The sequence below is a fragment of the Molossus molossus genome, unplaced genomic scaffold, assembly GCF_014108415.1.
Source record: "Molossus molossus isolate mMolMol1 unplaced genomic scaffold, mMolMol1.p scaffold_m16_p_19, whole genome shotgun sequence".
NCBI lineage: Eukaryota > Metazoa > Chordata > Mammalia > Chiroptera > Molossidae > Molossus > Molossus molossus.
The window spans coordinates 54,381,320-54,404,156 of NW_023425354.1; the positions used below are offsets into that span (position 1 = coordinate 54,381,320).

At 50.1% G+C, this 22,837-nt stretch overlaps 1 protein-coding gene across 1 annotated transcript in view; it reads left to right on the plus strand.

The window, feature by feature from the left end:
• LOC118634536 (heparan sulfate glucosamine 3-O-sulfotransferase 3B1) overlaps positions 1–19,687 on the plus strand; it is a 38,546-nt gene extending 18,859 nt beyond the window's left edge. The window contains exon 2 of the mRNA XM_036269128.1: positions 18,851–19,687. Within this exon, the coding sequence (XP_036125021.1) occupies positions 18,851–19,469 (619 nt within the window). The 3' untranslated portion in view covers positions 19,470–19,687. The remainder of the gene's footprint in view (positions 1–18,850) is intronic.
• Positions 19,688–22,837: the final 3,150 nt, after the last annotated feature.

Genomic DNA, 22,837 nt, shown 5'->3' on the forward strand with positions numbered 1-22,837 from the left:
CGAGGGGAGCCCACCGATTCTCTACCAGAGGCAGCTCTTTTCCTGTGGCGTGGACGTGGAGTACGTAGCAGCGAGGGTTTGTGGCTTCGCCAGACCACATGCAGCCCATTACTGAGCCTGCTCATTAGTTCAGGCCTTAAACAACAGACAGGGTGTCCTGTTGGCAGGTAGCTCAGGCAAAGCGTTTATTGTTGGTGAGCAGAGCGCAAGGGGCCTACACGTGATGCTGCCCCCTCTGGGGATGCAGAATGCCTGATTGCTCTGCTCTGGCCGCCGAAGGAACCATCAGGCCGGGAGAGCCTGATGCCTGGGGGGGCGGAGTGCTGCGGGGCTCTGGGTGAGTTTGCAGCACGAAGCCACCCAGCCCAAATGCCAATGCCAACCCCAACCCTAACCCTAACCCTAACACCAACCCCAACCCAAGCCTAACGCCATCCCCAACCCTAACCTTAACCCCAACCAAATCCTAACCCCAACCCCATCCCAAACCTAACCAAACCCTAATGCCAGCCCAACCCCAACCCCAACAAAACTGAAACCTAACCGGAACTCCAACCCTAACCCTAACATCAACCCCAACACAAGCCTAACCCAACCTTAACCAAACCCTAACCCCAACACCATCCCAACACTAACCCAACCCTAACCAAACCCTAACCCCAACCAAACCTAACCCCAATCCCATTTCAACCCTAACCAAACCCTAATGCCAACCCCAACACTAACCACAACCCAACCCTAACCCCAACCCCAACGCAACCCTAACCCAACCCTAACCCCAACCCCAACCCAACCCTAACCCAACCCCAACCCAACCCTAACCCTAACTCTGACTTTGTGTCCCCTCTCAGATTCTCCACTATCCCTAAAAGCAGAAGGGCACCGCTCTGCTCTGTTATGGGATTTCATGCCTGTTTTGCAGTCAGCAAGGGTAACAGTCTGTTGTGATATTTAAACAGTCCCACTTCTCTTCTGAACGTGAGGAGAAAGAGGGGGCCCAGGGAAGGGGTCTTTCCTTGGACAGACACGAATTTGCCTCCTAGAGAGACATGTCTTGAAATTCCAGATGCTTTCACGGCGACACCCTGAGATCATGTGCACACAAGCTTCCCAAAGTCTCCAACAGCCAATCGATTGCATTCCTGCTTGTTACCTGGTTTTCCCGCCTGCCTCACCTGACAGTCGAGCCTGTGTGCCCAGACTCAGGAGAACTGTCCTGCAGGGTCAGAGCTGATTTCCCCAGGCTGCTGACGGGGCAGCAGAGAGGCAGCCCTGTTCTCTCCTTTGCAGGCTGTTTGCTCAGGGGCTTAGGCTGTGTGTTCCCAGCCCCAGGACTTGGGAGTGGACTCATTTGGGGAAGTAGCAGCTTAAGATCTCTATTTGTCTTTGTCACTGAGTGGAGAATGCCCACCGAGTATCTGAGGGAGAGGCAGACATTCTTCTTGGCACCCTGCCTCCGGCGGCCCCCCCGCCCCCCCCCCCCAGGCTGATCCCGTTGGCTTTTCCAGCCCAGGGAACCTTTTCTCACCGAGGATCCGATGCTCCTGTTCCCTCGGTTTCTGTTTGCACCCATGGACACCAAAACCGCAATCTCTGTGTGTTTCCAACATCTCTTGGATGAGCACCTAAATTCTGCTGCTGACCTCCGCCCGGGACACTGTGGACAGCTACTGAAAACGTATGTGGCCCATGTCAGAACACATTAGTGTCACGCCCGCAATCCACCTGGCTGAGAAACGGAAGGTGGTCCCTGCTCCGGCTTCTGTCCCCCTGTAACCTGCGACCAGTGGTGCTTTCTCCCTTCCTTCGAAATGTTTTTGAAAGTAGCCGTTCAGTCATTGTCCCTCCTGATTGCTTTTCCAGATGGCACTGATTTTGTAGCCGCCTTTCTGAAAAGGTACCTAGGGTGGTTTTTAAAGGATACCCAAAGGGCCACAGACGTCAAATGTGAGTGTCAAAGAAGACAGTGGACAGTGGAACTGTGAGCTGGAGCCAGGGATTGGCCTGAGCAATGGCTCGCACATGGGCGGCCACAACCCTCAGCTTCCCGGCAGCCTTCGCGGAAAGACAAGCCTCGGTCACGCATCAGGAACACGGCCCCCGGAGAGCGTCGCTGCTCTGGCTCTGAGGTGCAGGGTTCGCAGGGAGAGGGTGCCCTGGGCTCATGGCCCTGCGTGGAGAGCGCCTTCCAGTTACCACGCAGCTCATCCAGCCCCGTTGGTAAAGGATCATGTTCCAAAAACAGTAAAATTAAGACTCTCATCCTGATACGATGGTAAGGATGGTGTTTCCTTAATGAGCATATTAGGGATTTTATGTCACTCACTGTTAATGGGAGAACCATTGGTTCAAAGGAGAAGTCAGAACAGAGCACAGGTTTCTGTGGAGTAAAGGAATTCGGGGGGAACATAAAGAGGCGGGGGCATGTGACGGAGGTGGAGGCCAAATCGACGGCATTTCCACCCAAAAGCATTTATTTGCATGCCTCTGGTCAAGAATGTTATTGCATTTGCTACTTTATCTATAATTTACAGAGTTCCAAAATATCTCAAAGGCAATAAAAGGCTGGAGTCAGATAACCAGAAGGGCCTGCTTTCCACAATGCATGGGTTTCCGCTGGAGACACCTAGTGAATTTCTTTATGTTTTCTTACCTCGGTCTTCAGTAGGCTCATGAAGTTTATAATCAGCTAAAAGCCCAGATCTGTTTCGTCTCTGCTGCTGGGAAGCACTGTCTCCCCAACTCCTAATAGGTTTTCGTGCCATTCACCTCTTCCATTCGAATGTGCATCTCATTGCCTCTGAGACCAAATTCAAATCGTCTTGCATTTTTCACTTATTCATTCACCCTGTATTCATCTAACAATCGTTTATTTTTTGCCACAGTGCAAATGAGACACAATCCAGTCCTCAAAGTGTAACAGCAGACTGATAAAGGTAGTGCTCATGCTGTGCGTGTGTGCGTGTGCGTGTTCCATGCACAGGGAGCATGTAAAAGGTGGTCGTGAGAAGGGAGCAAGGACTGCTAACCCAGGCTGAGGAGGGGATGAGGATCGTAGACGTTTGTTAGGTGGAGGGCTGGAAGGAAGGTTATAGGAGGGAAGTCCATGGGGGGGGGTGGGTAGGCAGGACGTTTCATGGCCCGTTGGAGGAATTTCAGGAACCTGTCCACAGCAGGGTGAAGCTGAGGTGGGGGAGCAGTGACACGGGGTGGGGGGGGGCTTAGCATTCACGTCAGCGGCATGCTCAGCATTGTGAGCGGGGTGCAGATTTGGCTTCTGGACGTCGCTTTCAGAAGGACGCCTGGGGAAGCAGTGGGTGGAGGGCGGGGCAGTGTGGATGGGGCTACCCCAGCTTGTTTTCTATCTTTCCAGTATTGCCCACTATTTCTTTAAAAACAGCCAACCAACTTTAGTCCAGGCTAAACAGCTCCATCATTGCCTTATATTTCTAAACCGAGGTATATTTTGTCCTTCTTCATTTCCACCTGTCCTTAGCACTGGCTCAAGGAGGCTTCGATGGTCTCAGAGGACATAGCTTCCAGGTGCTTCTTTTCCACAGATCTCACTTTGGACCAAGTATACACCATCTACTGGTAAACTTCCTGTGTGCAGAATTTATTCCTTTTTTTGTTTTTTCAATCCTCACCCAAGGACATTTTTCCATTTTTTTGTTTAGGTAGAGTAGCAGGCAGAGAGAGAGAGAGAAACATCGACGTGAAAGGGACACATCGAGTGGCTGCCACCCGCACGACCAACCAGGGCCGAGGACAAACTGCAACCGAGGTACATGCCCTTAGCGGCAACCAAACCCGGGTCTCTCGGGACCGCAGGCCGACGCTCTAACCGCTGAGCCAAACTGGCCAGGGCCAGAATTATCCCTGTACCAATATTTACTGTCATATCACTGATTCCTTGGTCATTCATGATGAATATGCATTTACATTTGTAGTCAGCTTTCTTCTTGCTTCCTGTGAGAGAGGCTTGGGCGTACCTTAACCCGTCATCACTTGATGGATGCCTGGGAATGCAAATAAATTTCAATAATAATTACAACAAAATAAAAACTAAAATAACAATTAATATAAATCAGCTAATTAAAGTCATTTTCTCATTATTATTAACTGCAACCACTTATTAGTTTGAAGAGAGGGGAGGGTTTGTTACCGGCCACCAGGGGTGGGGCGGCCAGGGTTCACCGGGAGCGACACCACAGCTTGCTCCTGACCCGCAGGAGAAATAAGGAACACTGGTCTGTGCCCTGCTTGTTCTTGGCTTTAGCTTCGAATTCAGGTTCAAGACCTTCTTTATGGGCAGGGCCTCCTAATGTAATTGTTTCACTTAGTGTAATGGGTATGATGAGACATAAATGTTGCTGTAGAATCAACTCGTTTGGGCGTCGGGATACTGAGATCATCGCTATTTTCAAACCCGGCCTGAATGGCAATTTATAGTTCCAGGCTGCCCCCAATTCTCTTTGCATAGTTGCACTGTGACCTCTAGCCATTAGCGCTGAGCACCGCTCCCTCGTTCCCTTTCATTCACTCCGTTATGTCTTCATTCAGCACATATTTTCAAGTGCTTCCTATGCTTGCTGCTTTGCCGTGTTTCTTGTATTTCTTTTGAAGATGAAAATCTTTAAAAGTCACAGTGCAAACAAATAGAAAACAAAACACAGAAGGCGGTACCCTTCAACCAAATATTTTGTTCTTAGAAGTCGTCATTAGGCTTAAAAATAGTTACAGGGTTAGTTTTTCATTGGGGCTAATACAGGGTAAAAGGCTAATCTTACTTGTAATTCTGAGCAGCTCTCTGACTGACCATTTAGTTATCTGATCCCCTTGATTCTTACAGTTTTGTTCCCTCGTGGGAGTTGTGGTGGGAGGGAACGCTTTGTCTAAAGCATGGAAGAATTGCTGGAAATTGTAAGACTCGCCCGTCGGGTAGCATCATCCACCGAAGAGTTCTCACAGCAGGTAAGGAATGATGACAGATGTCCTCAATCCAGAACAGCTGACCTTCGCTTCAGCCTCCAACACTTTCCACCTCTTCTGTCTTTGGGCATGAAATATACAAGTCCAGTAGTACTCTGTAAAACAATCTGGTGCAAATTTATCGTTTTTATAAAAAATGGTTGACCGTACAATGAATGAACGAAAACCTGGGGAAGTTAGACTCCTGTTTCTCTTGCTGAAAATGTACTCTGAGAAGCTTCCATTACTTCCCAAGCTGAGAATTCCAAAAAGGGTTAGTAGGGGGGTGACTTTGATGGATGTTCGTAACATTTCCATTGGCATCACCGTGTTGCTTGTTTTCTTAAGACACCTTTTGGTCGGCTTCAAACACGAGGTCAAGCCAACCGGGAAGAAGTAAGTGCTGATGAAGAAAGGGGTGCAAGATAAGAAGCAGCAATTTTGCCTCCTCGCAGTGTCTCCACACTTATATGCTCCCTGGGGTGTTCTTTCTGGGTGGAAAGTGCTTCCTTTCTTCTCTAAATGTTCCTGAGCTATTTAAAGTCGGTGATAAGAGAAGCTTATTTGCACTCATTCCCCTTTGTTTCAGCTTAACTCAAACTTCTGTCTCAAGATTTTTATTGACCTAATTTACTTTATGCTGTTTTCAGTTGATAATCATAAAACGTGGTTGTTTGTCGGGGAGAAGGGAAGTGAGGAGCAGGATGGAGCCATTATCTTGGACTCAAGTCAAGAGTTGACTGGGAAATTCTTTTCTCCAGCGGCAGGCCCTGCAGTTGGGAGTCAGGAAGACGAGCGATGGTATCGGGTCTTCACCGCGGGGTCTGGTTTCCGCAGTTGGGTTGTCTCTTCATCAGCCTGGGGTGGACCTCCTCCCCCGACTGGGCTGTTCTGCTCCTTGTAAAACCTACCCTCTGCCATGGTAAAGAGGAAAGAATCCTCCCAAGCAGGCTGTCTGTGTTCAAGGCTGCCTCATTTCCCATTTCTCTGGGCTTGTAAAGGGGACCCGACTTTGATAGCCCCCACACTGTGCCTGTTGGGGTGTTGATTTCTAAGCTGGGTATTAAGAAACAAAACACTCGGAAAGAACGTTTACCCCGCCCCCCGACTTCTGCCCAAGAGGTTCAGATGGGAAAGGCCTGTTCCAGGAGGGGGGTCTTGACATACCTCAGGAAGGCTCCCGGCGCCTGGCAGCTCCGTTTCCTTTAGCCCCCCTCCCCCACCTAACCCTCCACCCACTGTGTCTGCCCCTTGTTTCTGATTTGCCTAGCGAGAGTTTGCTGCCACACGTGGTCTCTTCTTCTTGGCTACCTGTAAATGTCCTTGCCTTCTGAAATCCCATCACTGTCCCCCTTCTCCTTTGTCCATATGGCACGTTAAACCTCAGCTGCCCGGCGCCTCTCTGGGTCTCACGTCTACGACATCACCGGCATGTTCTCTGCAATAAGCTTTGCACACTTTCCTGCGTTCGTCTGTCTCCGTTCACTTGACTAGTAGCCCATCCGGAACTCAGAAGGTGGGAGGGGAAGTATTTTTGCTCAGTCCCTGTACTTGGATCGTCACATTCGTTCGGTGATGCCCCCAGGAAAGGAGTTCAGTTTTCGTCGTCTCCAGTGTCCTGCCAGGGTACTAAGAAGAAAGGTCCAGATATGGGATTCTTCACAGCACCAGGGAAGAATTTCAGGAAACCGAGACCTTTCAAACACTTGTTTTCACACGAGCCTTTGGATTCGAGAACCACTGGGTGTTGCCTTTTCCTCAGCAGTGCTCCCCTAGAAACAGTGCCAGCATCGAGAGCCGTACGTCCGAGGAGGGAACGGAGGCCATGTCCGTGGCTTCGTCCCACCCTACTCTGACGTAGGGTTTTGCTGTATTCGCCTTCAAATTTGAAGGTGAATTTTTTTTTTTTTTGGTAAAATAGGCAGGACAAATGATCTCCATTTAGCAGATGAGGACAGGCAGCTCACAGGTGTCAGGTACTTGCCCAAGGCCACACAGACTGACCGACCCACTTTTCTTTCTGCCCACCAAATGGGTGTATGGTTCTCGGGTACGCTTGACATTGATCTGGGTCTGAAATGCTCTTGGGGTTGGCCTATACCAATGCCTTTGAGATACAGTTTGTACATATTCAATCTTCAAATATTTATAGAGGTTCCACTTCAATCTGCCACCTAGTGCCAGACTGCTGCCGGCGGAAGGAGGAGGGGAAAGGGTGAGTGGCAGGGTGGAGATGGTAAAGGTCATCTTACAGAATTTTAGAGCTGAAGGACACCCTTTTAAACCAATACATTACTTTTCTCACGCAGGGAAACCGAGTTCAAAGGTTTGAGTGTTTGTCCACGGTCTCAGGCTCTTGTCAGAGGCAGGCCAGGAACCAGAGCCCGCCGCGTCCCTGCTCAGCGCCCACTGGCCTGCTCGGACGGGACCGGGAAGCGCCTGCACCCCTCCCTGGCTTCCCTGCAGTGGTTTCCATTCACTCAGTGTTGACGGGCTGTGCTGAGCGGTTCAGCAGCCCTTGAGTCGAGGCCTGTTTACAAACATTTGTGCCGAGTTACCCAGGGCACTGGAGAGAGGCAGCTTTTCTTGGGATGGAGCTGGGGCCGGGAGGACACTGCAGGAGCACAGGGACGTGCAGGCTGCAGCTGTGGGGGGGAGGGGCTGACCCTTTTTTGCCAGGGAAGTAACCTGCACGGAGCGGGGGCGCCCACCGTCCCCAGGGAAAAGAAGCCTGTTCTGACCTGACGGGCAGCCGGCACTGACCAGAGACAGAGGGGCCGGTCCACAGAGCGGGAGCGGAACTGCTCAGCGCCAGCCCCTCTGCAGCTGGAGTCTGATGCCCATTCTCCTTATTCCTGGGTCCTCTGCCCAACCCCCTCTGCCCAATGGCAGGGCTGATTTTACTTTCTAAAGTCAGCTTCTCAGAAAACCTTTTTCTTTTTTTTTCTTATGATCAAAAAAAAAAATTTTTTTTTTTTTTCAGGAAGCGGACACAGATTACCCTGATTTCACTGATTTGTCCTGGCACACAGCGATGTTCAATAAACATGAGCAAGGCCCCAGAGAGCTCATACACAAAAGGCTATTAGCTTTTAATTGAAACCCTCCCTCCATCCTGCCCCCCACCCCTCCCCCCAGCCCCTGCCAGGAACAGGAACTCAGGCCTTTGTGAAGCAGGGTCTATAACAGAGGATTCTGCCAAAATGAAAGGAATCTTGAGTTGACCCAGAGGAGCAAGATGCTCTTTTGTGCCCCGCCCCCTTATGGCATTCAAAGGCTTTTCATTTTCTGAGCAGTATTGAAATTCTAGGACAATGGAGGCCAAATCCTTGTGTTGGAGGCTGGGGGCTGGGAGTGGAGGAAGAAGGGAGGGTTGGAAGAGGAGGAGGCCTGGGGGAACCCATCTTTTGTGATTTTCCATCATTCCTACCCATTACCTTAAAAAAGGGGCGGGGGGACTCTGTAAAGTTTTCATGAATGATGACATCACTTCCAGTAGCCCTGCTATTCCAGCTTCAAGACCAGAGAGATGTTGAGAAGACTATTTATAATTTCATTTTAAATTATTTTAAGCCCTCCCAAAGGAGTTCTTTGATATGCAAACATCTTCCCCAAATGGAGATAATTATTGATGGAGATGTAGCCCTTTGAAGAGGAGCTCCGAACCGGGCAGATCTGAGCCTTCCTACAAAGGAAGGAGGTTCCAGATAAGAAGGGCTGTGCTGATACCTCTTCCTCCCTCCCCCTCGGCCTCCCCCGGGAGAGAGCTGCTTTAAAGAAGAAACTTCCCAGGGTTACAACTTACTGTTCCAGTTACAGCTCTCGGGACGGGCTGGGGCTTCTGCCTGGCCCACGGTCATGTTTCCCAGGAAAAGTTTCTTTCTTGTCCCTGGGAGTCTCATCCTGTGGGAGAAGGAGAGAGAACAGGCTGTAGCTTTTGTCTTTCTGACTCCCGAAGGCCACTGTCATTTGCAAAGTCATGAGGCAGAGCCACAGCCAGGAGTTTTGGGGGATGCAGACAGGGTTGGTAACTGGCCTTCACAGGAGGTAAGGAGAGGTCGCCTGCTCTTTTCCGCCTGAATTTTCTTTTGAAAATGCTCTAATTCAGGCCTGGAGTACCAACCCCAGCACCTGGAGGAGACGCCCCTCCCACACTGCCTGGCTCCTCTAGGACGGGTCTGCCAGCTGCCCACTCCTCCTCTTGGAAGCATCACCTCCCCTTCACGGCACATCTGCTCCGAGTCACCTCCTTTCTGCGTCCCCCGGCTTCCCTTTCCACCCTTTCACGTGTCCACACGAGACGCGTCCAGACCTGTAGAGAATGTTCATGGGTTTATTAGAGCCAAGCTCATGACAGTTGCTGGGAAGCAAACTCCCGGTGGGTTGAGAACATGCTCCTGAGAAGGCAGTACTGCGGCTTGTTCTATACGTTACAGTCCGAGGGCGAGGCCTGAGCCCAGCTACCTGGACTTCATTGCCGCAGATGAGGGAGGCAGGAGAGAGCCGGCGGGGAAGTCTCTGAGCTTGGAGAACGGGGAAAACGGAGAGACTCATGCGTCTTTCACATTGGTGGGTACAGGTGGTTAACCGCGAACATTTACAGCTCGTGGAGATGATATTTGGGCAACAAGATAACGAGGGGTTCTCGGTGCCCCGCTCTGGTAGGAAATCGTGTCCTGAGGGGTCTGGAAAAAGGGGATTACTCTGACATTCCAAAGGCATGTTATCGTAGATGCAAAAATACATGGACTCAGTGAAGGTAAATATTGATCTTTGCCAAGGAACGTATTATCCTAGGACATGGCTACCCACCTGACGGGCTTGTAGGTAGAATGTTTTCATTTCAGACCATCCTGCGTGGTTACTTTAGGTCTCTGAGTTTGCAAGGCCACCACGCAGGCCTCCCTGAGCTTGTCAGGAAAGCATGTGGCCCCTTTTTCGTCCACACAAGTTAGCCAGCTGAGCAGGTTTTCTTGACCTCCCTGTGCTGGGGAGACTGAGGCACGCAGCTAATGAGGAGCCTACAGTAAAGCCCCGGCTTCTGTCCCCTGGTGGTCACTTTCTCCCACAGGGACCGGGCAGGATGGCTCCTGAGGCCTGTGTGCCAAGGAAGGGAGGCTGAGGGAGGGGCAGAGGGGCCCCAATTCTGCCAGATAGTCAGCTGGCCAACCCAAGGGTGTCCTTTCATCAAATAAGGCTTTTTTTTCCTTTTTTACATTTTCAAGCAGAAAGTTTGATATTTTGTCCCTTGTCCCGCATGTCTCAGGTTAAGACATGCTACCTTTACAAATTCCACTTTCCCTGGGAGGGAGACTCCTCTTCCTGTGAGTGGGTAGGGCCCGTGTGGGGTGGAGCTGCTGAGTGTGAAGGGATGATGAGTGGGAACGGTGCCCTGCTGGTGGGGGCCCGGGCTGAGGGGGCTGAGGGGGCTGAGGGGCGAGGACGCGAGACGCCGTTCTCCCCGAGGAGAAATCGAGTTCGTGGAGAAGATTGTATTTTAGAGTAGTCCAGGTTCACAGCAAAATCGAGCAGGAAGGACAGAGGTTTCCCATGTGCCCGCTGCCCTTGCACAAGCCCAGCCTCCGCACATCTGCACCCCACCAGAGGGGCACATCTGTTATAATGCAGCACGGACACTCTTGCACCCAGAGTCGCCAGGGTGCACCAGAGTTCGCTCCTGCTGCGTTCTGAGGGCGCGTGTGGCGACACGTGTCCACCGTTATGGCACAGAACAGCCTCACTGCCTCAAAGTCCTCTGTGCTCTGCCTGTTTGTCTCCCCTTCTCCTGATCCCTGGGGATTCCAGTACAGTGATACCTCGGTTCTCGAACATAATTCGTTCCAGGAGGACGGTCGAGAACCAAATTGTTCGAGAACCGAAGCAATGAAACCAATAGGAAATAATGGAAACTGGATTAATTCGTTCCAAGCCCCAGAAAATGCCTATTTACTGGCCTAATTTGTATATAATATGTAGAAAAACATGTCTCAACAAGAAATAAAAGTGTACAGTATGTCTAAGGGTTAAATTCAGTGTAAAGCGTGACTCTCTCCACAAAGCGTGACTCTCTCTCTGCACTCACACTGATGACGCGAGCAAGGGCGCTGGGCCGAATGAACGCCATTCGGCTCAACTCGGCTCATCTCGGAAGTTCGAGTTCCAAATATTTGTTCGGATTCCGAGACAAAAGTTTCTCGAATCTCCTGGTCGAATACCGATTTGGTCGAAAACCGAGGCGTTCGAGAACCGAGGTATCACTGTATTTGAGTTTTGCTGCTGATACTTGTTTTATCAGGTTTATAGGATCCTTAAAAATAAAGGGCACTTTTTTGTTGTTGTTTTTACCCATTTTAAGGGGCATGCTGATTTCCTAAACCCGGGTGGGACTGTGGATGCTAGGAATAAGTTTGGTGGCTTTGTTCGTTTGTCTGTGTGTGCTGGTGGGGAGGGACATAACCCCCTAGACTCCCCGATTCTGCTGTGTGGGAAGATGCTCCCTGCGGCACTGGCCGCTGGAGTTCTCAGAGGGGACGTGGGCTCTGCACGCAGCTGGAGGTGCACCGCGCTGTCCGGGCCTGGGCAGCCCGCTCCAGCGGGCAGGGCTGCAGGGCTGCAGGGCTGGGCAGGCTGGGCACCTCCCCTGCCGAGCTACAGGCCCGGATCTGAGGCCTAGGAAGTCCGGGAGGTGGCCGAGGGACCACGCCAGGGAGAAGCAGAACTGCAAGCCGGAGACAAACAGAGACTTTCAGGAAAACAACTTGTCCTTCTGCTTTTACGTAACAGTCAATCATTCTGTGTCAAAATTTCTAAGTCTCTATTGATCGTTCTTCTCATTTCAATCAATATTTTCCTCAAAACAGCCTGAAAGCGAGGACTTGGGCGGCCCCTGGCGATTGGTAAGGAGCCTGGCCCTGTGACAGTAGCTCGGCGGAAGCCCTTCGGTGGAGTAGCCCAAAGGAGGGCTTGGGGCTGACTGGACCATGTCTACTGCGGCGGTGGTCACGCCAGTCGTTGCGCTTGTCAAAATCCATAGAACTGGATACCCCAAACCATCATTTACTATAGTAGTGTGTGAGGTTAAAAATTAGATTTTTAAAAAGAAAAAAATCTTTGTAGTCCAGAAAACATGGGGTATTTCTGCAACCGAGCAAAGAAGTGGTTATCCCAAAGTGGGAGGGAAAGGGGCAGCCCAAGGTTCCTGGGCTCTGTTCAGTTTCCCCCGTTGGAGGGGGCTGGCAGCTCTGTCCCCTGGGCAGGTCATCCGGGCAGGGTCTGTTCTGTGTAAATGTCTCAGCATCTGTCGGGCTGCGGTGCGCTGGGCTGTACCCGGCTCAGCTGTCTTCCTCGTGCCTGTCGTGGGATCCGCCAGTTCAGAACAGTGAGTTCACCTGCGGGGCCGAGGGAGCCGGCTTGCCGCCCAGGGGAAGAAAGAAGCAGAAAGAGAGAATTAAGACCCCATTTACTCCCGGAGAACAGCAGAATTACAGGGCTTTTTACGTCTTCTCTGGTTCATTTGAATTTCCTACTCGTTCAGGCCTGAGGTTTGTATTTAATATTCTGCTTCCAGTGGTCACACGTCAGGGCCCGGGAGACTTGGGAAGTTCAGTTGTAAACTGTGCTCCTCCGAAGCCCTGTGACAGCCAGTCCCCAGAGAGAAGTCTGACTCCGCAGGTCGCGGGCTCACTTCCTGCGCTGACTTCAGTTGGGCAAAGGCCCAGGGAGGGAGGTGCGCCCCGGCTGACTCTGGCCAGTCCCCTCGTCCACCCTGCCTCAAGGTGAGAAAAGGCAAAAAGGGCCCAATGAGCATTTTCGACATCAGTTCATCTTAGTTTCATGGGGTCTTTAAAATTTTTTTTATTTAGTTTTTAATCCTCACCGAAGGATATTTTTCCATTGATTTTTTTTTTTTTATCCTCACCGGAGGACATTTTTCCTTTTTTTTTTTTTTTTTTTTCAGTTAGAGGGGGAGGGAGAGAGAGAGAGAAACATTGACGTGTAAGGGACACATCAAGTGGCTGCCTCCGCACAACCCAACTAGGAACAGGGATGAACTGCAACCAAGGTACGGGCCCTTAGCAGGAACCGAACCCGGGTCTCTCTGGACCACAGGCTGACACTCTAACCACTAAGCCAAACTGGCCAGGGCCCATTGACTTTTTTTTTAGATAGAGGGGAAGAAGGGAGAGAGAGAGAAACATCCATGTGAGAGAGAAACATAGATTGGCTGTCTCCTGCACGCCCCCTACTGGGGATTGAGCCTGCAACCCACGCATGTGCCCTGACTGGGAATGGAACTGGGACCTCTCAGTCCATGGGACGACCCTCAATCCACTGAGCCACACTGTCCAGGCTCATGGGATCTTTTAAACAATGAATTTAGTTTTATTTTAAGCCACAGACCTTGGCAGAAGCATCAATCAGATAATCTAAAGCTAACACTCCTCGTCATCTTGTGTTTTCCGTTCTTCTGTTTATGTTGATGTTATCTCACTTTTGATGATGAAAGAATTAGATGCATCTGTGAACCTTTCATTATCACGAAAGTACAGATGGCCTTATCTTTCTTTGGGTTCCTTCAGTTCGCCTCACTGTGCTTTGCTGGTAGCTCGATGTGTACTTTATTTGATAGCTCTGTGTGTGTGTGTGTGTGTGTGTGTGTGTGTGTGTGTACGCATGCACCCACACTCCTGTTTAAGGGCAACAAGCACCCTTTTCTTCTCCGCATATTGAACTGACTGCGTTTGGTCTGTGTGGTGGTGTTACTGGTTCTCCGCCGCCTCTAGACCCCTGGCGTCCGCCTCACTCACCTGGGACCTGGTCTGCTTTCAGCTGAGAGAACATGATCGTTACTCTCTAGACTTCACTCGTCCTTTGACTCAAATAGGTCTTGGATTAGCTGAACAACTTTTGGTCTCATTCGTAATGTTGTTTTCTCAATTGCTTCCCCGATGATGGGCTCTAGTGGCCGTGGATATCAGCGGAATAGACTACTGAAGTACCTGGGAGGTCCGCAGAGTAATGATTTCCAGCCCCGGCCGCACATCCGAGTCCTCTAAGGGAATCTGACCTGGGGCCGCATGCACACGGGCCTGACTCAGTTGGTCTGGGGCGAGGCCCAGGCACGCAGTTCAAACGCCCTGTGAGTCCAGTGTGCAAGCAGGGGTGCGGCCCCCGGCCTAGAGGGGCCACCACTTTTGTGTGAGTATCCTCGAACTCTGACCGCCTGAGCACCCCTCCGAAGCCTCGTGGTTCTCAGGCGCCTGCTCTGTGGCCCAGCTCTTTGAGAGATGTGTTCCTGGTAGTTCACAGGGCTTGTCATCCCCAGGCCCAGTGGGGGGACAAACCCGTCTCCCCGTAGGTCTCACTGAAGAAGGGGGAGCTTTTTTGCTTTCCGTCGTGGGTGTCACCTGCCCCGCTGGTCAGTATCGCCTAGGCTTGTCCTAAGGATGCTTCTCATGAAGGAACATGTGTCCTCCTCGGGCTTGCACTAGAGGTACTGTCCAGCCCCATCAGCTTCTCAAGCACCCGTTGGTCATCTGTGCCAGGTAGCAAGCAGGCGTCCCTTCCCGTGCACCTGGTAGAGAGGGAGGAGGCCGTTGCAGGGAGTGCTGGTCCCGGGCCCCATAGAACACAGTCACCGGAGTGTGTGAACCTAGGAGGTCTCTTGTTCTGGGTCTGACTCAGTTTTGAACAATTAGGATTGCAGTCATCTGATTCTAGCACTGAAATACCTATTATTTAGGTCCTACTCTATGAACAAGAGAAAAAAATAGAGGTATCTATTTCAAGAGAGGGCAGGTGTGTGGTGCTGTGTGCTCTTCCTCATATTAAGAAAAAACACAAGAGGTTGAGGGCAAGGGTCGTGGCAAAGGGGAGGGGAAGCATCCCACGGGCTGACTCTAAGCCCCAGCTGCTGCCAAGCAGGCCAGTGACCTCCGCTGAGCAAGTCACTCTCTCTTCGTTAGCCTCAGCTTCCCCATGAGTAAGTGGGGCTGCAGTACCAACCTCAAAGGCTTGTTGGGAGGGATTGAATCAGATACCGTCTGTCAAAAGTCCTCTGCAAGCTCCGAGCCCTAGATAATTATTAGGTACGGCTATCCGTTTGAGCAATTGGCTTTCATAATGAGCAGCTCAATTAACCTGCGGCCTCCCTGCTGGCTCGCTCGGGAGGCTCCTCGGGGCCGGGAGGGCCACGTGCGTGCGTGGTCTCGCCCTCGGCCACGTCCTCAGACTTGCTTCTCTGAGCCACTGTTGTGCTCAGAGAGATTTTGAGTATGAGGACAGGAGAGTGTGGCCAGTGAAGGGAGGGGAAAAGGAAGTGAACCTGGGAAGCAAATAAGAAGGAGTTTGCCCCAGGACCAGGGTCAGGGCTCGGGATGCTGGGAGAAGAGCTGCTGACCAGGAGAAAGGGGGGGCTTGCCTATGGCTGTCCAGAGGGTTCTGTGCCAGGAGCTGTCCACACACTTCTCAGTCTGTTCTGTGTTCCCACGGGCGTGCTCAGGAGATGCCGCTCCATCTGAGCCTGGTGCCTGTGTAGGGGAGGAAAATAATTTCCCCTCGACCCTTCTGAGTTCCTGGCTGAGATCCTGGGTAATAAAATAAAGATTAACAGGAGAAGCAGAAACAGAAGTTTATTAACATGTATATCTCCTGTACACACGGGAGAGACCCAGGGAAACTGAGCAATTCCCTGAAATGGCCAAACCACCAAGTTAAAGACCATCTCTGGCTAAAGATAAAGGAAAGATGTTGGGCGAGCGAGGAGTCCAGTTATGGGCAGTGAGCAGGAAAAAGACAGTCAGCAAGGGTACGATTATCAGTGCGATTTCAGTCCATGTCTTCTCCACTGAGGACATTTCTAAAGATGTACTCGTGTTCTTTCTGGTACAGAGAGAAGGGCGCCCTTACCAGTGGACGTTTCCCTTGTAAATGTAAATGTCTTACAAAAGGATAATGTCTCCTTGGGTTTTCAGAGCTTCTCTCGTGTCTGTTATTTCTTAAACATAACCAGTCTAAAATGAGCCTTATGCCAAAGAGGCCTGTTTGGGGTGGTATATTCTGTTCCACCTCATCTGCCACAGAAGCACCCTGGAAGCCAGCAGAGGGGCTCAGGGGGCATTTACTGAAATGGTGGAAAACCTCGCTGTGCATCTCACTCCTCAGCTGCTCATTGTCGCAGCCAAGCGTGCGCAGGGGACAGTGGTATGAGGCCTGTAGTGGACAAGGGCAAGAAGCCTTGATGTCACAGCAGTGGCTCCTTGGCTGTTAGTATGATAAGAAGAAAAAGTCCTGAGGTCCCTGCGTGCTTCTGGATATCTGTGTGCAAACGCGGACCGTCCTGGGGAGAGGGGTCCCCTGGAGCTGGTACCCAGAATGGCGTGGGTGGCTAGCAGGCAGTCAGGCACAGGGGATCTGTCCACAGCTCCGAAGCAGCTTTGCCTTCGGAATGGAGGCTTAGTGAGGCTCTCCCACGTCCGTGGACCAGTCCTCTGATGTGGTTTCTTACTCACAATTGCCCACGTAGCTATTTTGTGCAGCCCCCGCCGGGCTTTTCCTTAATGCTGCTGAAGAGAGGCAGGCAGAGGTTCTGGGGGGTTCCGGAGCCAGGTGGGCTGCGGGCAGAACCTGGTGTCCTGCGCCTTTGTCTCTCCATCGCCCGTGTGCAGGGCAGAGCCGCCTGAGGGACCCGGGCGTGACCTTGCTTCCTTGCTTTCCTGCCAAGGTCCCGTCCACAGATCATCGAGAACATTTTCTAAGCACCAACTCGCTGCTGGGCTTGGTACCAAGGTTAGGTTCACAGTCCTATCGAAAACACTTCGTGGTGGGACACTATGATTTTTCTCATGGTTCCGATGAAAAGTTGAGGCACAGACAGGATAATGACCCGTGACCTAGGCAGGGTCACACACCTTAATCAATGCTGTGAGTCAGAACTTTGGTTTCCAAAGTCCATGCTGGGTCCGACGGACCCTCTGAGGATAGACTGAAACCCACCCCTCAGCAATGGCTCTGAACAACGTAGGGGGCTGGGTGTCCTTCAATAGACTGGCAGCACTTTAATTCTGAATATTAAACTCTTGTAGACTGTGCAGTTGCGGGTGGCTTCACATGGGGAAAAACACTTGGATTTGATCTGAATTGACCTGCTTTTGAGTGAAATGCAAAATAAGTTGAGAGTCTGGACTCTTTAATCCTCCACATTAGCCTGATGACACTGCTGCATTAATCTAAGTGGCTAATGGGCAAAGTGGGTCAATCCAGCTTAAGCCAAAGCCCGGGCCGGCCCAGGCCGACTTCCGTGGGGAAGCACCTTCCTCTGCTGGCCGGGGGAGGCGTGCGTCCGGGGAGTGGCCCAGCTGGTGGGTGCAAAGTGTTTCTATCACCATTTCCGCACATGTGCTCAACACAGGAGCTGGGTCTCAGTGGACGTTTCAAGCTGGAAGTTTGGAATGTCTGCTGAGACGTAAATATTTGCTCAAAAATGATGTGGAAATTCTTTTCTTTAAATTCCTGGGCTCGGGTAGGAATCATTCAGAAATCTCATAACTAATGGAAAAATTGTACATTTGTGACTAAAATTGAGTGTCCAGTTAGTTAACCCATCTCCTTTGGATGTATATACAGTGAGCCTGCGCACACACATGTTCAACTTTGCTCCTACCATGTGCTGTAAACTGTGTATTAAACACTCTAATAATGATTGTATATTAAGTATACACCATTTGTCAGGCATGTCAAAGCATGTTATGATCATTAATTATTTTAATTCTTTTTTTTAAGGCTTTTACTTTTTTTATTTATTTAATTAATTAATTTTTGTTACAGATGTTTCTCCTTTTCCCCCCACTGATAACCCCCTCCCCCAAAATTATTTTAATTCTTATTAAACTCACATGAAGTAGGTATTAGCATCTTCATTTTTACAGATAAGGAAAAGAAGCCCAGAAAGATTAAGTAAGCTGTTGAAGGTAACACAGCTTATACATGGCAGGGCTGGGATTTGAACCTAGGCAGTCTGCCTGCCAAGCCCACATTTCTGTTAAGCCAAACTGCTCTGGTTTTATAAACCTCACAACAACTGGATAAAGCCGGTAGAATTATTCCCATTTCACATGTTAGGCTGCTGAGGCTCAGAGAGCACAGCCTTTCTAGTGCCAATTGCCACCACGAAGCTGGATTCTGGTCCAGTTGTCATGGTCTGTATCTAGTGTCGGATGTAACCATTTTGTCTGCATGTTTTTGCTTAAATTACTGCCGCATTAGATATCATGCAAGTCCTTTTCAAAAATTTTTAATGGAATCTATAGTATTTTTGGAAGCTTCTAAAGTCATGCCTTGGGAATTTCTTCTTAGTTTGTATCAGTTTATGCTTCAGCTGATTTCATCCAATATTTTGGCCTTCAGGTTGCGTTTCAGAGGGAAGGGTTTTGTCAGTGGCCACGTGCTGAAGCCGGTGCGGCTGGCGGGCCGGGGGCACGTCCCCATAGCACAGTGCCCAGGCCTGGCCAGTGGGGGCTCTGGGCAGAGGAATCTCTGGGAGCCCCAGGCGCTGCTTTTTGGGAAAGGGACACACCCAGAGGCCAAAGGCCTTTGGTTCTGACAGCAGATGTTTGGGATCCTGTAAAAGCAGGACTCCAGGAGAGGGTCACAGAGAAATGTGCATCTTACTCCTTTTATCTTCTCAAAAGGTGCCTTTACTTTTCAGGTAGATAGTGCCCGGTCTCCAAACTTCAGATGGGACATTAATGTACCCTCAGCTCATATGTCTACCACTGTCCCCACCCCGTGAGGAGGGAGCCTGGGTTAGAGCATTGCCATTCAGAGTGTGGCCAGAGAGGCGTCACCTTCTGACCCCGTTTGGTCTGTTTTCGTTCCTCAGGGACCTGATGCCAAGAACCCTGGACGGGCAGATCACCATGGAGAAGACGCCCAGTTACTTCGTCACCCGGGAGGCCCCCGCGCGCATCTCGGCCATGTCCAAGGACACCAAGCTCATCGTGGTGGTGCGGGACCCGGTGACCAGGGCCATCTCGGACTACACGCAGACGCTCTCCAAGCGGCCCGACATCCCCACCTTCGAGAGCTTGACGTTCAAAAACAGAACCGCGGGCCTCATCGACACGTCGTGGAGCGCCATCCAGATCGGCATCTACGCCAAGCACCTGGAGCACTGGCTTCGCCACTTCCCCATCGGCCAGATGCTCTTCGTGAGCGGGGAGCGGCTCATCAGCGACCCGGCCGGCGAGCTGGGCCGCGTGCAGGACTTCCTGGGCCTCAAGAGGATCATCACCGACAAGCACTTCTACTTCAACAAGACCAAGGGCTTCCCCTGCCTGAAGAAGGCCGAGGGCAGCAGCAAACCCCACTGCCTGGGCAAGACCAAGGGCCGGACCCACCCCGAGATCGACCGCGAGGTGGTGCAGAGACTGCGCGACTTCTACCGGCCCTTCAACCTCAAGTTCTACCAGATGACCGGGCACGACTTTGGCTGGGACTGAAGGCACCGGCTGACCACTTGGCTTATATATTGAGAGATTATATGTATGTAAAATGTACAGAAATATATTTTATAATAATTTATTTTTAATTCATAAGCAATTAATTCACTAAGCTGCCTAGCCACACTCTTTAGAGAGTTAGCTTCATAATCTGTTAACATTCCAAAGTGTTTAACTCTAATGTTTTGTTCTTTTTCTCACAGTTGATGGTGCTTCCGCCCCCCCCCCCCATTATATTTAAAAAGAAGAAAAGCACAACTTGAGTTTTTGTTGTTACGGGTATGCAGCCTTCGATCGCTGTCTGTTCACTTTCCATCCCTCGCGTGTTGGGGTGCCCATACCAGCTTCCGTTTCTCTTCCCGCCCGTAGGAGCCGAGCTGCCTCAGGAGAGCTGCCCTCTGCCGGCGAGGCTGCCTGGGGCCTCCCGACCTGGTGCCCTTTCTAGGGATGTCCATGCCAGACCCATGCCAGGTTTTCCCTGTGTGCTCAGAGCGTGGGGGAATCACTGCCTGGGCAGGGACACCTACATCCTTTTAGACCGGTGTGCCAGGGTCCACGTACTTCAGATTTTGTGTGTGAAGGATGTCCCCCCATCCTCTTTTGCCCTAGTCCCTGGTTCATCAACCAGCTTGAAGTGTGTGAGAATGTTAGCCCCTCTTTCCCAGGTCGCGTGCGTGAGCTGCTTGGCTGTTGCTTTAGAAATAAAGGTGATTTCTTCCCATGTGCACGAGTGCACCATGCTCTATTCTCCAGGCAGACAGTTCTGCTTTGACACACCAAAGAATCCCCTAGGCTAGCAGAGCCATAGGCACCAACCGAGGGTGCCCGGGTATCAAGACCCACAGGGCTCGGGTGCATCCCATGCCATCAGCGTCTACCAAGGCGCTGCAAGGTGCAGAGCCAGCCGTGTGGGGCATATCCCACTAGGTTGACAGCTTCAGTGGAAGGAAAGAGAAGGACCCTTAGGAGGACAGGTGGCGGGGCAGAGGAGAGGAATCCTTGCCCCCCTGCTTGATGTCTGAACTCCTCTCCTTGGAGTCCCTAGCTCATCTCAGATTGACAGTATGGTCTGTTGTAGCCAACAGCCAACCAGGGAGAAGCAGAAGTGGTCCCGTGTTTACAGGCTGGGGAAGCTGGCCCCGTGTTGTCTGTGAGCACTTGAGCCTGACGCTTAAGCAGCTGTCTGCTGTTTTCGCCAGGTCTCGGCGCAGCATTGCCCGAATTGTTGCTGCTGATGCAGGATGCTGTCCCCATACCTCTCTTTCGAGAAAGCAGTTGGGGATCTTTTATGGTGACTAGTTAATGGTAACTGAGTAACCACATAGCAATATCACATAATGACATATTCACTTTATCCTCAATTTTCTAAACCAGAATGCTTTTACCATAAAAGAATTTTTACTGAGTTACACATTCTTCAAGGCATATGTGCAAAGATATACATTTTGTCATAACGGTTGGGTTGTGATATTTACAAAAGTCACTTTTGTATGTGGTAAGGGGTAACTTGCCTGAGAGTAAGAAAACTTATATGAAGAGAAAAAATAATTCATCTTTAGAAACTGATCAGAGATGTCACTAGTCTTTAAATGACGTCTTGTTAATGATCTGGTTTGTATTTGCCCACAAGTTTTAGCCCAGATCTAGCTAGATTATGCTTAATAGCAAAACTGTTATGTAGGTTCTGTGTAGGAGGAAGGGGATCTGGGACTCTGTGCATTCCCGAGACGTTCTATTCATTTCTAGCTTTGTTACTGCCTCTACCAAGTATTAGAGCATCGTCCTGATACGCTAAGGTTGCAGGTTTGATCCCTGGTCAGGGAACATACAAGAATCAACCAATGAATGAATGAATAAGTGGAGCAACAAATCGATGCTACTCTCTCTCCCTTTTCCTCCCTCTAAAAATCAATTAAAGATGTCTCATTTGAAACAAAACTGAGAACACTTTTTCAGTTACAGCATAAAGTAAAAGCCAGTATTCGCATGTTCCACCTAGCTCTGCCCTGTCCACTTTCTGGCCACTCCAGGATCTGACCAGCTCACGAGGCAGAATTGCAGGGAGGGGCGTGCGCTTCCCCGTCTCCTCCAAGTCCCAGCCCTCTTCCCAAGCTGGACAGTTTTTGATGAAGTTGTTTGTTCCCTGCCTTAAAACCGAAACAGGAAATTTCAGATAGAAGGAGGGTCATTTAGTCATAAACACTGAAGTGGGTCAGGATTCTATTCTGGGTCAAATCCTTGAATCCAAGCAGATGTCGATAATTAGCGCTGAAGGACTAGAGCAAGTTTTTCTGTGGGAACAAATAAATCAAACTTCCTGCGCCTCTCTTCATAGGGGTCTTCGAACTCACAGTTCCTGCCTGATCCACACATGGCATCGACCCCAAGGTTACACCCCATCATGTGACAGTCATTACAGGGCCTGCACCCCAATCTCTTCTTCCTGGGAGAAGTTAGGCAACACATCAAATTAAGCCTTGGGTGTCTTCCCATTTTAGCAAACTGCAAGGCCACCAGCTCTTAGCGGCTGGAAGACAGACGCCCCTTCGTGTTTGGCAGTTTGTCTTAGCTCGTGTTTCTTCCAGTTTACAGGAAAAGCTCTCATATTCGTTGGAACGCTTTATTCCTCTCTGTTTGGTTTCCTTTATCATCAAAAACAAAACAAAAAAAATAGTAACAAAAAATGGAGGATTTTCTTGTTCTTATCTACCCCACGCTTTCTTTGTGTTTGTACAGTAGTCTGTTAGCTTGGTAGGTGGTACCTGGAAAGGTATTTAGGTGTAGTGACGTAAGTGGAGGATGGAGGAGGAGAAATTGTCTTCTCCTGGGATTCTCTTTGGAAGTCATTTAGAATGACAGATAAAGTTTAGACCTTTGGAGAAACAGTTTCAGATCCTGTCAAGGTATTTCCACGAGAAAAGGCGACGGAAGGTTCCATTTTAACATGTATCTAACATGTTGACACAGAAGCCAGTGTCTTTTCTCTTTCTTTTCCGTTGATCAGAAAAGATGGTCAATGAAACTTAAAGGTGTGGTTAGATTTTTTTTTTTTTCACTTTTGTAACATTAATTTATGACTGAGTTTCATTCAGCCTCGTAATCTGAAATACTGTGCAAACTCAAGCAGTGTGTCTCCTATAACCTGGATGTTAGAATAGCCAATCTGTGCAAAAAAGTAAATCAAGTATTTTGTCCTATGTATAACAAATTAATTTTACACAGAGGAAGATGTTTCTAGGAAAATGAAATTCTGGTAATTGATACTATTTCTTTGTATGAACAAATAAAATATATTTTACCAACTTGTGGGTACTTTTATGTTTTATTTTGTATTGCAGACCAACAAGGAAGTGATCTTTTATTCAGTA